We start from the raw sequence: 16,522 nt of genomic DNA on the forward strand, positions 1-16,522 counted from the left end.
TAAAAGACAAATTTTGATGTTAGTGGCAGTAATAAACAAAAATACTGTACAGTACTGTTCTCTTCTGATATTCTGGTGGTGCAGGATGGGACACCTTTAAGTGGTGACACTAATATAACCAGGCATATCTGTTACCCAGTTTTACAAATGTCCCTTATCTCACTCTTTTGTTTCCTTAAATGAGGATGGTGGACAACAGGAGAAGGGCAATTACAGCCCACAATCCACTGAATGTAGGTCCAGATGAGCCTGGTACCACATCATCATTATAATATTCTGGCTACTCCATAAGTCAGCCGACCAGTCCATATATGAACAAAATAAATTGATACCAGTACTACTGTACCTGATAAACATTATTATATACTGACTGGTAATCACTGATATGTTACATTTACTTAATTTATACATAAGATCTTAAAAACTATTTTTAAATAACATGCATCAGATTATGATATTGCTTTGCACTGAATCTCATTCTTGGAATCTCAGCAGCAAAAGAAGAAAGAAATATAAATAAAACAGACGGGACGTATTAAATATACACCCTAATAAAAACTTTGCAATACACTGTACCATGTCACAAAGATCCATATATTACTTCAACAAAACTCAACAGAACTTCACCTCTAGCAATTGTATCAGTATCAATGGCAATGATGGTGTATTTTTAAGACAGTGGTTATATCAGCACCTCACACGTCTGGTAATCAACATTTGTCATCCATAAATTTTCAAGTTGCTTGTTATGATTGAAAATGCATCTGAGTAAAGCCTCCATCATTCTAAATTAATGAATTAAAAAAATACCAGTACCTGCCAAAACATCAAATCCTATTCAGCAAATTACTGTCTTCAGGAATGAACTTAATAAAGATATACAAAACAGTTTATGAAAATCAGAACTGATTTCCTAAACAGTAAAAATTTAACACTAAACCATCATATGATGAAAAATTTTCATACTGAAGAGACTCGACATCAATTTACAAACCAAATATTATATTCGGCCCGATTTAATAAGAGCAGTGTAAGTCTCTGCTCTGTGTAACATACGAGTCCTACTGAGCCAATACTGAAAATAAAGCTGTGTGTAAATGGGCATGCTCTTTCATGTTGTGGTTATACCATTACATGTCTGTCTGCCTTGTTAATCCAGTGGTAGCTGCCAAAACACTCATTACCTCCTGTTAAGCCCTTCTGTGGAAATCATCCCTTCAACCTGCTGGCACCAACAAATTTTACATCATCAGTTCAGAACCAGCTACCAACCAGATCCTGAAACCTACAACCAATCAAAGTTGAAATAGCTAAAGTGAGGTAGCACATGCCAAAAACAACAGAGACACTGAAGTAGAACATGTCTAGCTGGGAAAATTGTATACTCAAGCAAAGTTTCATTCTTTTTACTCTAATTGGATTTAGTTAGCACTGATCTGGAACCTCTTATGGTCCAAGCCCAGGAAAGGGATATGGTAATAAGGGAATGGCTTTTTTTTTTTTTTTTTTTTTAAATAGGAAAAATTTAAAGTTTATGGTGACTTGTACTGTCTCCCTGCAATTCTACAACAGCTAAAAAAAAAAAAAAAAAAAAAAAAAAAAAAAAGTCAGATATCATAAGGCCACCATACAGGAAGAAAGACGATACTAAAAATGACTGGGTGTACATGTTGATCTTCTTCCATATGAAAACTGAAAAGAGGGCAGTTTCGAACTGCATCCAAACACTTCCCTGCAGTTGAACAAACTCTCCAGATAAACCGCTACAATACATAGTTAAATTTGTTAATTAATATTAATAAGCAATACCTCATGTAAAAATGATCCATAATTATTGCAGCAATCACACATATACTGGTGAATTATGGAGGCTTTAAAAAGTAATTACTGTACTTTTATTAAGAACATATACATCACTGGAGTGTCGTATGCTCATACTACTCAGTGACAGATGGTAAAAATACAGCTGACAGGTTAAAAGGAAGGTGAAGAATTTTCATCTGAGTCAGTGATCAAGACAATACAAGGGAAATGCTACTTCTGTCTCAAACTGATACTATACTGCTGGAAAAAATATTGCACTTATGTTTTTATAACTGCTGAATGCAAATGAGGGTAAAAGTACTGGACTGAAAACAATGATAATTTAAATATTGATCAGAATTGTCCTTACAGTCTGTGATCCAATAAGCTGGGTGCTGTGTGAAGGGTGGTGAGAGCTGCAGCTACAGTAATGGAAGTAAGATAGGTGGATGCTTTGAGAGATGCAGTAACGTAATGAAAGGGGTGAGTGATACAGTGGTTAACCTCTGTATCCTGGATGATGGCTTTTCTTTATTTTAATCTTGCTGCTACCAAACAATTTTATTCAACTCAGGATGTTGCCTCTCAAACTGAAGGAGTTAATTTAGTCTGTATCTAATCCCTCCAGTTCGAAAAGTCTGTCCTAAGCTGAATAAAATCACAACAAGGATGGGAAGAATAAAATGAAAATATGACCCCTGGCTCATATGCTAAATGCTGCGATGGTGAGTGCTGGTGTTGAGTGCGGTGATAGTAAGTGCATGGGTAAAGTGAGAGTGGTGAGTGCTAGGGTATTTGCTATGTTCAGCGAGGATGAATTAGGTAGAATGTACACTGATGTCACTCCGGGCTGGTGGTTGCTGTCCCTACTCTGGGCGGTTACTTCGTCACCATCCCCATCATCAGCCTGCAAAAGAATTCAGTCAGTCACTTTCAGCAGCATACGGGGCTGATTACCATATTCTAACACTATTTTTCCATTATAAAAGCTTATTAGGTTTGTAAAAGAGCCATCGGCTCAACAAACCTGGCCAGTATAGTTTCCTCTATGTATGTACAATATACTGTATGTCTGCATGTCACTCTGGTAAATAAAAAAACTGACTTTGAAAACTGACTTTGAGAAAATGGGGAGGGAAACTTGAAGGGTTTCCCTACAAAGTACTGTACCTGTCATACCTTACCCTATCTTTAAATGGGAATAAGGGTTGGGATGATGAAGATAATTCATTGTTCTGGGACCCACCTGCAGTAAGTTCTTTACTGCAGGTTGTTCTAGCTGCAGTGTAACTTAAATTCCATACTACAGAGTGTATAAAAGCACAGATCCTTCTCGTATCTTTATTCTCATCCAGTGGCCACTTGAAGCTGCATAATATCCACGGTGGTTCATTCATTCATCTAATCCTGTCACCCCATGAGGAGCATAGGAGCCCAGGGCTAGGCAAGTTGGTCCTGACATTTAAGATGAGAGTGACCAGCCTCACTCATCTTTCACATACACATAATTTCAAGGATAACATGATTCTGTACTAGAAAGTTGTACAGTTGGACAATTGAAAGTCATTGTGTCTGGATTACACGATTGTGACTTATAATTTGCATGATAATGCTAGCCAAACAACTGCTTGATTGTAGATTATACAGTAATTAACGTGGTCATGTTACCTAGGCAAAGTGATTCTCATTTACATGAATATATATTTGTTCATCCAAGAGATGTCGTTATCTTTTGGGGGTTGAAATTTTGATTTCTAGTGTTCATTCAATCTTCTAAAAAAGTATTGTAAAATTATTTCATACTGTACCTGAAATCAATGATGCGTGCTGCAAGAAGCTTGTTGCACTCAGCACTGTCTGGTAAAGGGAGGGCAAAGAAGGGACTCTCAGTGTTGCCCTCACTGAACTCAAACTGGCAGATGTGTGGATCCACCCGGGTGTCGCCAAACGGACCACGCAGCACCATAAAGTGAACAGTCATTGGGCTGCTTGGCTTGCTCTTCACAATGAGCTGTTGAGATCATTAATTATTGTACAAGCACATAGGCCAATTGTGGAGAAAAAGGAAAAAAAAAAAAAAATTATTTGTACCCAGAGGCTGAGGTTACTAAATTTCAATCGCTATCCAGAAAATTCATAAATATATTTACCTTTTGGCTTAACATCATTTCCCATCTAATTTTTATATTGTACCTACCAAAAACCTGGGCATTATTTTATGATGCAAGAAACTGGTATGGTGCAATAATAAGAAGTGAAATGTAAGAGATTATATTTGGTTGAGTCTGTGGTAGGTGGAGATACCCACCATCCACATACTATGTGACGTGCAACCTTCAGCTGACTTCACTGAGCGACAAACCATGAGGTTTCTCTGTAATCCAGGAAATCATTTACTCTGATGGAGGGTAACCACATAATCAACAATTAAATGTCTGGTGGTAATGTGGATTTTGGCACTTGAACTGATGTGCTCCATAAAGATTCAGTTCCAAGAGATTAATTTTTTATTGGGAAAATGACTGGTCACCCTTGCCTTAACTGTTTCAACTAAACTGCCTAAACTCAGCTCCTTATGTTCCAGAAGGGACAGTAAAGAATGAGATGAAAGATGGATGTAAAAATACATGGGTTGTATTGACCACACAAAAGATGCATGCATTGCTGCTGTTTACTGTTATGGTTGGCTTGTATACACCTGATGAGTGGGCACCCAAATTTTAAGTTTCCTGCAGGGCAGGTGACTTAAAGCACTGAGGAATGACATTTTCTGTCCCTGGAGACATTATTCCCTACCTCCCCTTGCTTCACGAAAGGGTGCAGGTGTGGAAGTTTTTCAAGTGTAGGGTGAGAAGTGCATGTGTAAATTCTTGTTAAAATATAACACATAAAGGTAGTAGCTACCGTTACCTCAGAAGTGTCTATAATGTGTCAACTGTAATTGCTATTAACCATAGCAAATGGAATCTAGAACACAGAGGTGGAAATTGTGAAGAAATGAAATACGGTATAGTGAAATTCAATGGATACTCTACTGACAACTACAGTAAAAAGTTTTGAATGTCCAAGTTCTTGTTATCTCCTGACAAGAGAGATTTTTCAAACTGAAGAATTCATACAAAGCCTTCATTATCTCCTTCACTAGGAATGGTCTTTTCTAAACTGAATAAGACCATCGGAAGGTAGCAAGAATAAACTACACTAATACATATGCCATCAAAGTGAATGAAGGTGTTGAAGTGAATTCACCTGGTATGTAATGAAGCGGTTACACGTGAGGTGTGGGTCCTTCTGGTTGTCATTGAGTCGAGCCTTGATAACCCACTGGTAGCCCAGTGCTGAGAACCGGCTAGTCTCGTAGAACAGCTTGTGAATGAACTCATCCGTCCTGTATGGCTTTAGCTGCAAGTCTTTGGGCAGAGGTGAGAGCTAGTTTACATGAATCATGATGGGATTTATATAGTGCAAATGAATTATTTTACAAGACAGCAATTTATGGGAGTACAGTCAGATCTCTGCTTATATAGGCTGGGGAAGCACTGAGTTGCTAAATTTTTATACATACAACTGTAGCTGCTTACTGTCACTGTGTCTTTCTGGTAATTTATTCTCTCTTTAAGTCCAATATCAAACTTCCTACTGTACAAAACTTTTACAATAGTTTCTTATAATATTGGGGTAAGTTTCTTGTTTCACACAGTGATTTGGACATCAAATATAGTTTTTTTCTAATGGATCTGGGCATGACACATTCTTATCAACTTGTGGTGGGAGTGGTAACGGGAAAAATGCTGCAATTACTATACACAGTAGCTTTTTAACATCCCAGATTGGGTCTAGCTCATATGAGGGAGGAAGGGAAGAAATGAATACTGTAATAATACTTATTATTCCTGAGTCTTTAAGGTATCTTCACACAGAGACATTACTGAAAAGCTATACCACCATAGACACAAGGGTCAAGTTTCAACAGAATACCGATACTACCAGTACACTTCCTCCCCCCCTCTCATACAAGGCATTGGTAATGAGTTTTTGGGAGAGAGAGAGAGAGAGAGAAAAGCAATAATTCCACAATAGAAAAAGGGTACAGAAAAGTGGTCAAAGACAATATATATGTTTTTCCCTGCTGCTTAAAGTAATGGGTATACAGTTAGGTGGCTGATTAATCTGAGTCTCTTGCATGATTGGTTCATGACTACTCAGACCAATTCCCTGGGCATTCTCCTGATAGTTTTACTTTTTTTGCTTTCTGTTTTCAGTTTTTGGATATTACCAACCCCATTATTACGATGAAGATATTAATTTGGCTTAAGTGAAATTTTCTGGGTCCCAAACTAATGAAAGCAGAGATCAAAGTGTATATGTTAAAACAAATAATGTTGGTGTTTCAGTTCCATAGATGCTCTTGGAAAATGCAGCTAAGTAAACTACTTGAATATTAAACACTGGGGACACTGTACAGTGATACATTTAATACTGTTCTGTATTATTTCAGCACATAGTTAAGGGTAATAAAGTTATCCCCAAACTCTTCCCTTACCATTGAATGTGATCTTCTCAAATGAAAGGACTGACATGATCTGATTGAATGTTTTAGAAGCCTCCTGAGCAGTCTCTGCCTGCTTCTGCAGATGCGAGAATACCTGTAACAAGAGGGGTTACAGGAATGACACAAAAATAACCCGTACCATGCTCAGGTAGCCAAGTCCATATAAGTTAGCTTATTATATGTCACTGGAGATAAAGAGTGCAAGAAAGAACACTACAACTGACAACAGTAGAGCAGAAAATGTGAAGCAAGGAAGTTCTGTACTTAGATGGCCGAGTAACGTATATTTAAAACTTTCACGCTTCTAATATTGTGCTTAAGTTTGAAACTCAACATTATGAGTAGCTATGACAGTATTACCAAACCATAATTTCAGCAGAAAATGCTGCATAACAGTGTTGCACAATTTACGTAAAAGGAACATAAATACTGTATAACCATATCATAACTCTCGTTTCTACACCAATCTTAGCAAGGTCTTCAATTAATTTGATGTAAAATATTTGGAATTAGCTCCTTCAGTCTGAGGTGTCTCTCTTAAGCTGAATAAAACAATTTGGAAATAAATGACATCCTTATCTGGAAGAAATGATATGCATTATTTCTAACTTTATGTCTCTGAAAGGGCTTCCAAAGTTGTATAAAACTATTGCAGTAGAGAGAAAATAAATCACAGGGTAGCTACATCCTATGAGTCATGAAAATTTAGTGAATATGTATCCATTACAGGTACAGTTTCATCTCAAATCATTAGTATAATTTTAAGAGTGTATGAACAAATGAGCTAATGTGAGATGTACAACAGTACAAACAATAATCAACAAATGCGAAAGAAACAGGGGAGTGAGGACTACAGTGATGAAAAAAGGAGACAATTGGTGTCTTGATGTTTTGTGTTGTGTTAATGTCAAGTAGGGTAGCAGTTCTCAGTATACGGGAGTGTGTCAATTAAGTCATACAGTAAAACCTTGATATAACAGACTTTAATAGAATGGAATTTGCTTTTACTGGAATGGAGGAGGTACCAGACTAAATTCTTATACAGTATGTCAGAAAAAGTCCGATGCAGCCAGAAACAGTCCAGACTGCCTGACCACTTCAACTATATGCACCACAATAAGGTAAATAAAAGACATGTTTATCAGTGTACAGTACAGTATTATTATGTTTATTATAACATTTGATTACTGTAGTGAATGTATAACACAGTACTGTACTGCAATGGTAGTAAAAACAGTTTAAAAACCATTGGTGCGATCCGGACTAATGTCTAATATACTGGAAAAATTCCGGGTTAACAGGGGAAGTCCCGATGTCGCTTTTATCCATTTCACTTTTTTTGGAGTGACTTGGGCACCAATTAGTCCATCTGAGTGTGAGGTTTTACTATTCCTAAATAGGGTTTATCATTCTGAGAAATGCGAAATTCTGATGAATGCAAAACCATTCCGAAAAATGCGAAATTCCGATAAAAGTGACATCCAGACTTCCCCCTGCTAACCCGGACTGTTTCCAATATAGCAGACATTAGTCCGAATCACATGAACAGTTTTTAAACTGTTTTGACAACCACTGCGGTACTGTACTGTGTTATAACTTCACTATCTTAATTAAATGGTATAATAAAGAACTGTATATATAATAATACTGTACTGTACACTGATAAACATATCTTTTATTTACCTTATTGAGGTGAATATAGCTGAAGTGGTCAGGCAGTCTGGACTGCTTCTGGCTTTGTTGGACTTTTTCTGATATATAGGAATTTAGTACAGTAGCTCCTCAAGTCCAATAAAAGTGAATTCCAGTCTATTGAAGTCCATTATATTGATGTTTTACACTATGTGTGAAGATACTTATGATGAGTAGGCATGGGGGCTTTGTGAAGTGCAGAGTATGATGAGGTAGGCATGGAGGCTTTGTGAAGTGTAATGTGTGTGTGTGTGTGTGTGTGTGTGTGTGTGTGTGTGTGTGTGTGTGTGTGAACTGTCGATGTAGATAAGAAACAGTGGCATACCGACCTGAGCACCAGTGTGGTTCGGGTGCTGACACTGCTGCTGGTGGCTGTTTACATCGTGGTTTGGCCCACGCCATCCACACCCCAGGAGGTTGTACTGGCATCGCACTGGCCTTGGGTGTGAAGAAAAGACATGTTTTTCTCTTCCATAAACCATTCCTTTCATCCTGTCAAATGTCTTTCCACATGCATAATTTACAGTGAATTACTCAATCCACTCTGAAGTGTTTGATCACAAAGCTATGCTAATTTAGTCCAGTATATTTAAAGGTAAATGACCAACCTATATTTAATGATTAAATAATTCTACTTGCCTGTAAGAGATTAAAATTCATGTACTGTACATGGTAGGACCATCATTCTGCATGGTATGCTGTAACCATTAGATCACCAAATGCCGTGTAAAAATGCCTATTGCTATCCATTCCTGTTCACCTATCATATACATTTTCAAATTATGAATTCCTTATAAACTTTAATCACCACAGTATCTAAGCACATGAAGAAAAAAGTGCAGATGGCTTTTGGTTGTATGATGGAGCCAAAATTTGTAAGGTTTATACAAATATGATATGTTTAACATGTGGTTCACTTCCCTAAATGTGCTTTCATAGTTCTCTCACTTGCATGCACTGTCTTTCTGTGTTTCTAGATCCAGTCTCACCCCATACTCATAGCTGGGACTTTGGGTTTGGGCAGCGATGATGATCTCATAATGTTATTGCATACATCCTCCACTACTTTACTGCAGTCATATATATGTTCCTTATATCCAATCGCTCACCAGACATTCTGACATCTGTGTTATCTTCTCAGCCATTCCTCTTTCATTCACTTTAGCAACAAGATATAATGGAGTTATTTCATACTACTGTATTTCTTTCACTGACACTGGAGCTCTGTACATTACTGTATATTTCTTCCACACATCTAAGAGAAAATAATGCTAATGAACACAATTATGTCAGTAAACATTTTACTTTAGCGATGAAACTGTGTATGCTTCACTGACCTCTCGTCACACAGCTCAGCCTCATGACGATCAAGTGAATTTCGAGGAAACTTGTGGCCGCAGAACTGACACTCAGCTGGTAATTCCGACACAGCTTTCTCAACAGCTGCCATGGCATGGGGACTCAAACTGTTAGTTATAGGGCACATACAACACAGCATGTGCACATAATCGAAACTAACTGCTGTAAGCACAATATATATGTATACGTATATATTTTTTAAATATCTATATCACTGAAGAGTAAAGTTTGTAAAATACTTCTAGCAAAGCTCAACCACAAATGCAGTTCCTTACCACTGGTAAAACAACATGTCCATTAAGATTCTTTCAAAATTCATTGTAAAACAGGCATACAATCACACAGTGCAGCTGACTGCAAAGTCACAATCAATGGCTTGGCAAAAATAATCAATAAACATACTCTGTGGCAAAAGAATAAATTCAAACATAAATCCATATCATACTGTAAGTGCTGGAAAAAAAAAAAAAAAAAAAAAAAAAAAAAGGCTGAATAGTAAGAGATTAAATACTGGCTGGGCATGTGGGTGTAGAGAAGGGACTATGGTAATGAAATGACAGCACCATGAGAGTGACCTCGATGCACTGTGTCGGGCTGGGTCAGATCTTACCCAAGTTCCGTGTGGCCAGTGACCGGGATATTTCCACGCGGCAGTTGGGGCACGTGGCCGTCTCGTCACGGATGCGTGCGTCGGCTAGCAGGTGTGTGAAGCAGCCAGCACACATCAGGTGTCCGTTTGAACACTGACAAAGAACACCGCATTATAAACACTTTTGTGATCTCAGCTAAAGTTGCTAAGTACTGTACTTGATCCTGCTCACTGTTTAACTGGCAGATGGTAATTTTCACAAACACTGAATTTTAAATCAACAAAGTTACTAATAATGCAAAAAATTAATTCATATTTAGTCATTACTGTTTGTTAACAATATTAAAGTTTAATGTTCAAGGCTATCAGGAAAGAATTAGTATGCTATGCAACTGCCTTAGGGATGGCATCAACTTTACTGCAGAAAATATAATTAATAGCTATGTGGAGCAGTTCACTGAAAAAAAAATAATAATAATAATTAGAGAGGGAAGTTCAATATTCCATTTGGAAATATAACAATTATATGACACCTGTCAATATAAATGATAATATTGACTTTGCAGTTTACTGAATTAGCTAAAATAGGAAAGATGTGGTACCTGAAAGAAATTTTAGAAAAATTAGTAATTACAGGTAGAAATGAAACCTGTAAAAAAGGTTGTGTTATAATTTCATCATTCCTGTCTACATAGTGAGGGTCATCAGCCACCTCTGCTTGCAAGAACTTTTGAGTCTCTTTAACACCTTCAGTCAGATGACATGTTTGTTTTACTTTTGCTATTTCCACACAATTCTGTTCAGCTTAGAAGTGCAGCAGTACTGAAAGGGTTAACGAAAAACATATCTAACCCCTTAAATTTAACGCACCTCTCAATCTGAATATAACTGTGTGGAAATAACATGCATAAATTTAAAAAACATGCCATTGGATTCCGCAGCGTTAAAGACTCGTTTGCACTACAGTTCATTCCAAAATCCAGTGACTTTGACTGCAAGCAGCAGCCCAGCAGTAATTAGCAGCTCCTTTCTGACCTACTGGCAGATGCTACTTCTGTTTTTAAAAAAGCTCAAGTTTTTACATTATTATTATTACTATAACATTAAACCAAAGTCATCTGCTGTTACCAGCATGTCAGCGGTATCCAAGTTACTCGGGAGATCAAAGAAAACAACTACGGTACTGAATAAAGGAGGCCATAACCACAGGCCAGTGGATTAATGTTGACTTTATGCCTACGTTATATGAGAAATAATTTCATAACGTCTACAGTTTCTTGTGTGAATACAGTAATTCTATCATTAGTACTAAGCATGGAGGCTTTAGTTTACTGTATGAATCTCCAGCCCACTGTTGCAAGGTTACAAACTTGAGACATGTCTCGTAAAGACAACTTCGTTAATTTTTAAAAATTAGTATTGGCAGCTGATTAATATTAATGCATTAAACAATAATGCCTCCTGCTATTATCAGAAGTTAACATCAAGTGATGCTGCACATGCCAGCAAGAAGACTCAAAATGCAAACTATACTGTATTATCTTGCTTTTTATTTACAAATCACCCTGACTGCATAGTGAAAACTGAGCAAGATAATATTTCAGTTAAATTAGGATATACTTAAGATAATTTTTATGTATAGTAACTACTCTTTTACTTATTGTTATTGTGGAAAACTAAAATGACAGTATGTTTCAAAAATCTTTATTGATGCATGATGAAAGGTGACAGGAAACAAGGAGTGTAGAAGACGTGATGAGAGAGGTGTGTTGAGGTGAGGCTGCAGTGGGGGCTCTGCCACCACGTCAGAAATTGCCTCAGTAGCTGACAGGCCCTCTAGCTTCAGGATACACTAAGTCCTCATTATAAGTCAGGGATGTGTTCGAAAATATCACAACTTTTTCCTTACAACTGGTACTGGAAACTAGGATAAAGAAGCAAATCAGCTCGATAGAGGACACTTGCAAACGCACTGCTAGATTGAAATGGGGTGGCCCATGCGGAACTCATTGGGGGGATCTCGGGGGGGGGGGGGGGGAATTCCCCCACAAATCTGCAGTGGCCAGTGCCAACTAGTCACCCCTCTGACTATGTCACTGAGCAATGGAAGTTTAAGTATATAGTTTGATGATTTTGAGGGAGAAGAAAGGAAAGAAGACATATAATGTGGACTTATTGTACTGATCATTAAACCTCTTCACTACTGTTACTTAAAACTGAAACCAGACATAGCCTACATAAGAATAACGACTTGTAAGCATTATTATTTTTTTTTTTAATACCTTCCTTGTTGCAGCCATGAGATGTTAATAATATTTTCCTGCTAATGTTAAGCATGTTTGTCATGAGGGATAGTCATATTTTGTAACAAGTCATGACATCTGTAATTGATACTGAATTATTACCCATTTCTCATGATTTACGTTGTTGCATAATTTTTATAACATGGAATCTGGAACACAGGCTGCATTATGTCTCCAGGATCCAAATGGATTTTGGAGCAGTTACAAAGTTATGTTCCAATAAATCACATTTATGAGAAAAGTATCTGAGCCATGAGCTCTTACCAATGACTGCTTTAACTCTGACTGCCACGATGTTCTGAAATGAACAAAATTATCTGGTGGCAGACTAAGATTTTTAGGTGTACCAGTAGGAGAGAAAGGGTGAACTGAGAGTTTGACTTTTTTGTGTTCAAAATATTTCACTGCATTAGCTTAAATTATCAAAGTATACCAGCTGAAACAGAAGCATTACAACAATCTCCACAGAGTAACTCCATGGCTAATTTATCATTTGCAGTTATCATGTGGTTTCCCTCATTTTTTTTCTTTTTAACACAAAAATGGAAAAATATATTGTACTGCAAATATTTCTTATATGTTGCTGTTTGTATTTTAACTATTTTGTTAAAATCCAAACTGCAGCATACTTTAATTCAATAGGGAATACTCGTAACTGACGCAAACTTACAAGTTGTGCCTGGTTCTGCAGTTATAAAATTTAGTTTTATTACAAATATGAAGACTGAAAATAATCTTTGTAACAGCATTTTCTTGGTTGAATAACAGTACATCTACAAAGATATGACTGTTAGCCTAGTATGGTAGCTTAAAAAAAAAAAAAAAAATTGAAAAATCAACATCGCTTCCTATGTTTCTAAAGATGACTTCCCATCAAGTCTGATCCATTATTTCCACACTGTTGGCCCCCTCACATCCAGTGATGTATTTTTCATTTTATTCTTGCTCTCTCCAATTTTTTCAGCTCTGGGGAAAGTCTGAACTGCAGAAGTTAGATAAAAAATAAATTCAGCTAAAACTCATCGTCAGGAGGTTGAAAGAATAAATTGGTAAAACACATCACCAAACTGAAGGGGTTAAAATAAAATTTTGATATCCTTGTAATGTTAAGATAGTGTTAAATGCCAATTGTCTTACAATCCAATTACACGCTATACTTAAAAGATTATGTGGTTTCAATATTTTGTTGCATTCTAATTAGTTAATCTGTGCTGGCCAAACATCAAGAGAACTTAGCATTCACCAGCAGCGAAGTGCATTCTTCGGATTTATGTGCCAATAATCTTTGCAGTAGCAATAGGTACAACAGCCATGAGATGAACTCAAAATCTTTCTTGGCACTTCAAAATGAGGTGCCTTTAAAGTTAGCAACAATCATCTGCTCTAGTGAATACCAAATACTAGTGATTATTAAATTTAGTTACATTGGATATATTCAAAATAGAACAAAGTTGTTAAATATTTTATTTGAGAATATAATTCATACAATTATTTCGTACAGAATTCCCTCAAAAATACCCATTTCATGATGTCCTTGAGATTGCAGAAACCTAAGAAAAATGAACCAAAACAAAACTGAAATTTTATTTATTTACCTACACATGGAACTCCCAATACACTGTATTTCATACTACCGAGGGTTTCTTCCTCACAATTTTTTTATTACCCTTTATCTAAAACTGATTTTAATTATTCTATTATACATCGAATGACGATACAAGACCCAAACGAAACTCAGTAATACCATATTACCAAAGAGGAATAAATACTCGTGTCTGATTACATAACCACCATATATTATCATACCAGACATGAAATCTGTACCAATATTATAAACTTTATTTTCGATACTACAGGCGGATAAAATACTGTAGTCATCTTCCAAATAAAAATACCATTAAGCTCATTTCTTACATGTTACACATTACCAGGTCAGAACTCCAATCATCTGCTGTATATAGGCTACCTTAACTTCATAAAAGTACATTTATAAATTCTTATAAATAATGTTCAGCTAATGCAATAAAAAAAAAATCTAAACGTCTCATGGAATATACAAGCTTCACTGCAAAACTTTCAACTTTATGTAAATTACGTCACTAATGATCTACAAATATGTCCACACTTCATAAATGTCACCAGTACATTACACTTCATTTAACATTTACTCTACAGCTTGTATTCTACGTGGCTCTGGAGATAACACTTCTTCCCTTGCAATTTATTCTGCACATGGCTTTACACGTCATTATCCTCCTATACACTACTGATAAAAATTATATATAATATTCAAGAGAATCTTAAGGTGTAATATGCAAAATAAAATGCTAAGGAAATGGTGCTATAAAACCTCCTATGCCATTTAGAACATTGCTCTTTAACTCATCACAGGTTACTATACTGCCCTGAAAAATAATATTTGTTTAAAGGGTTAATAACATTTATTAATCAGTATCAACAGCTGCCAGTCTACCTTTGCTATCTGTAACCTATCCTTGGTACTAATAACCTACGGTACAGAATATAGGAATCACTGGTCACAAACAAAATCTACTTTTCTTCAACAAAACCACAGCTGGAAATGAAGTTGGATTAAATTTAAGGTATAGTATCTAAACATTAGTATTTTGCTACAACATTCACCAACTCATTTCTAAGATACCCTTTTGACCTGTTAAGACAAAGGTTTAATACAAACTACCTATGGTTTCTACTACGTGATAACTTTTACTCGTTTCATATCAGACACAAAAATTCAGGTAGCTCTGACTGTACTTGAGGATTTGATGGTACTATAAATAGATGCCATTAGTCGCGGAAACAATGGCCTTCTCAGCTGACAGAAAACGCACTGACCTGGTACACAGCTGACCGAGGCAGGTCGAGACAGACTGCGCAACACAAAATGCCACCCAAACGAGCCTCGAGCTTATTTTCAGTGTCATCGCGATCACACGATTCAACGCGAGGTTTCTTGGCAGTCACCTCCTCCTCTTTGCTTTCTTCACAGCGTTTCTCCCCAACGGCAGGAGATCCCGACGACGTGGATGCTGGCTCCGTCATGATTGCTGGGAGGTTCTGCTGGCACTGGTTTGTTTTCCTCCGATCAGCTGTTCGCACAGGCGTGGCCGGCGCACCCCGCTCCTCCGAAAAACAAAGTAGTCCCTATCTGATGGCCATTTTTAAAGGATTTCCTTGATTTTGTTGCAAATATTCTTGATATTAATCATTAACCTAACTACATTAAATGTATCTACGGAATAAAAAGTGTCAAATTACTTATTTTAATAGCAATGCCCTACATTGCTTTGTTCAAGGGATTGCGTAAAATGGAGACGTGAGGGGACAGCTTGGTCGACTTTTTATTTCGCGTACATTGCATTCTAGTTATACATTAGGCTAATACTACTACAAATAAAAATAATACTATGTATACTAACACTTTGTCTCGTATGTATTTTCACAACAGGGAAATGAAGAAACTACGGAGAGGACCTATCTTTAGACACCATTCCCCTGTCGGGAAAGTAATGACAAAGGAGATGGGCTTCACTGTAGTGACTTGTACAGGGGTACCCCTGTACTACGCAGTACTGGGATGTTATGTAAATGCATTATCTTCTTCAAGACAAATATAATTTATAGGTGTATAAATTATCGTCAGAGTTGTTCACGTTGTGCAACCTATATTATTGCACCATAATAGTAGATTTATAATTATTAACCCTTCCGCACGTCATGACATACAGCTTGCGAGTTGTAAATAAATACATTTTTGATAGTTGCATAACATACAAAACGTGTAATGGGAAGTATGTGAGATAAAACTGCGACAGCATCAATGCGTATTTATCTCGCACCAAGCCATTGTTATGCCCTTGCACTGTCATTCACCAGTCCCAGCCTTCGTTTCTCAACAAAAAATATGCTCACACAATTTTCTCATCCTCATTCGTACCGTAAGGCCTTAGCTACTGTGAGCGGATCAGATAGCCTTTCTCTTCTCTGCTTACCAAATATACCCGCGCAATTCTCGAGGTAGGGGAAGGAACGCTGGGAAAAGAGAGAGGGGGCTGGGATGGAGGAAAGGAAGAGGGTTAAGAGAAGGGGATGAATCAAGTAAAGAAGAATTAATAGAACGAACAGGAGAGTAAAATATTATGTTAAAATATGTTATGTCTGTAGGGGAAAGGAAAGCAAGGAATATACGAGTACTGTATATGG

General features: G+C 36.9%; 1 protein-coding gene across 1 annotated transcript; it reads right to left on the reverse strand.

Moving 5' to 3' along the window:
- Positions 1-2,682: 2,682 nt before the first annotated feature.
- LOC145417433 (zinc finger TRAF-type-containing protein 1 homolog) lies at positions 2,683-15,396 on the reverse strand. The gene is made up of 8 exons (XM_080286117.1): positions 15,155-15,396; positions 10,017-10,149; positions 9,385-9,490; positions 8,377-8,485; positions 6,347-6,449; positions 5,053-5,213; positions 3,612-3,814; positions 2,683-2,710 (listed from the first exon to the last, which is right to left on the reverse strand). The coding sequence occupies exons 1-8, from the start codon at positions 15,359-15,361 to the stop codon at positions 2,683-2,685; spliced, it is 1,050 nt and encodes a 349-aa protein (XP_080142243.1). The 5' UTR covers positions 15,362-15,396.
- Positions 15,397-16,522: the final 1,126 nt, after the last annotated feature.

This window comes from Coenobita brevimanus, chromosome 110 (assembly GCF_032717465.1).
Source record: "Coenobita brevimanus isolate Jiangsu-jjx chromosome 110, ASM3271746v2, whole genome shotgun sequence".
Taxonomy (NCBI): Eukaryota; Metazoa; Arthropoda; class Malacostraca; order Decapoda; family Coenobitidae; genus Coenobita; species Coenobita brevimanus.

Excerpts from the sequence above, each read along its gene's own strand:
- LOC145417433 (XM_080286117.1), bottom strand. The coding sequence starts at position 15,361 with ATGACGGAGCCAGCATCCACGTCGTCGGGATCTCCTGCCGTTGGGGAG. Across the intron at positions 8,486-9,384 it reads GCTGAGCTGTGTGACGAGAG|GCCAGTGCGATGCCAGTACA; the intron begins GTCAGTGAAGCA and ends TTCACACCCAAG. Across the intron at positions 2,711-3,611 it reads GCACGCATCATTGATTTCAG|GCTGATGATGGGGATGGTGA; the intron begins GTACAGTATGAA and ends ATTCTTTTGCAG.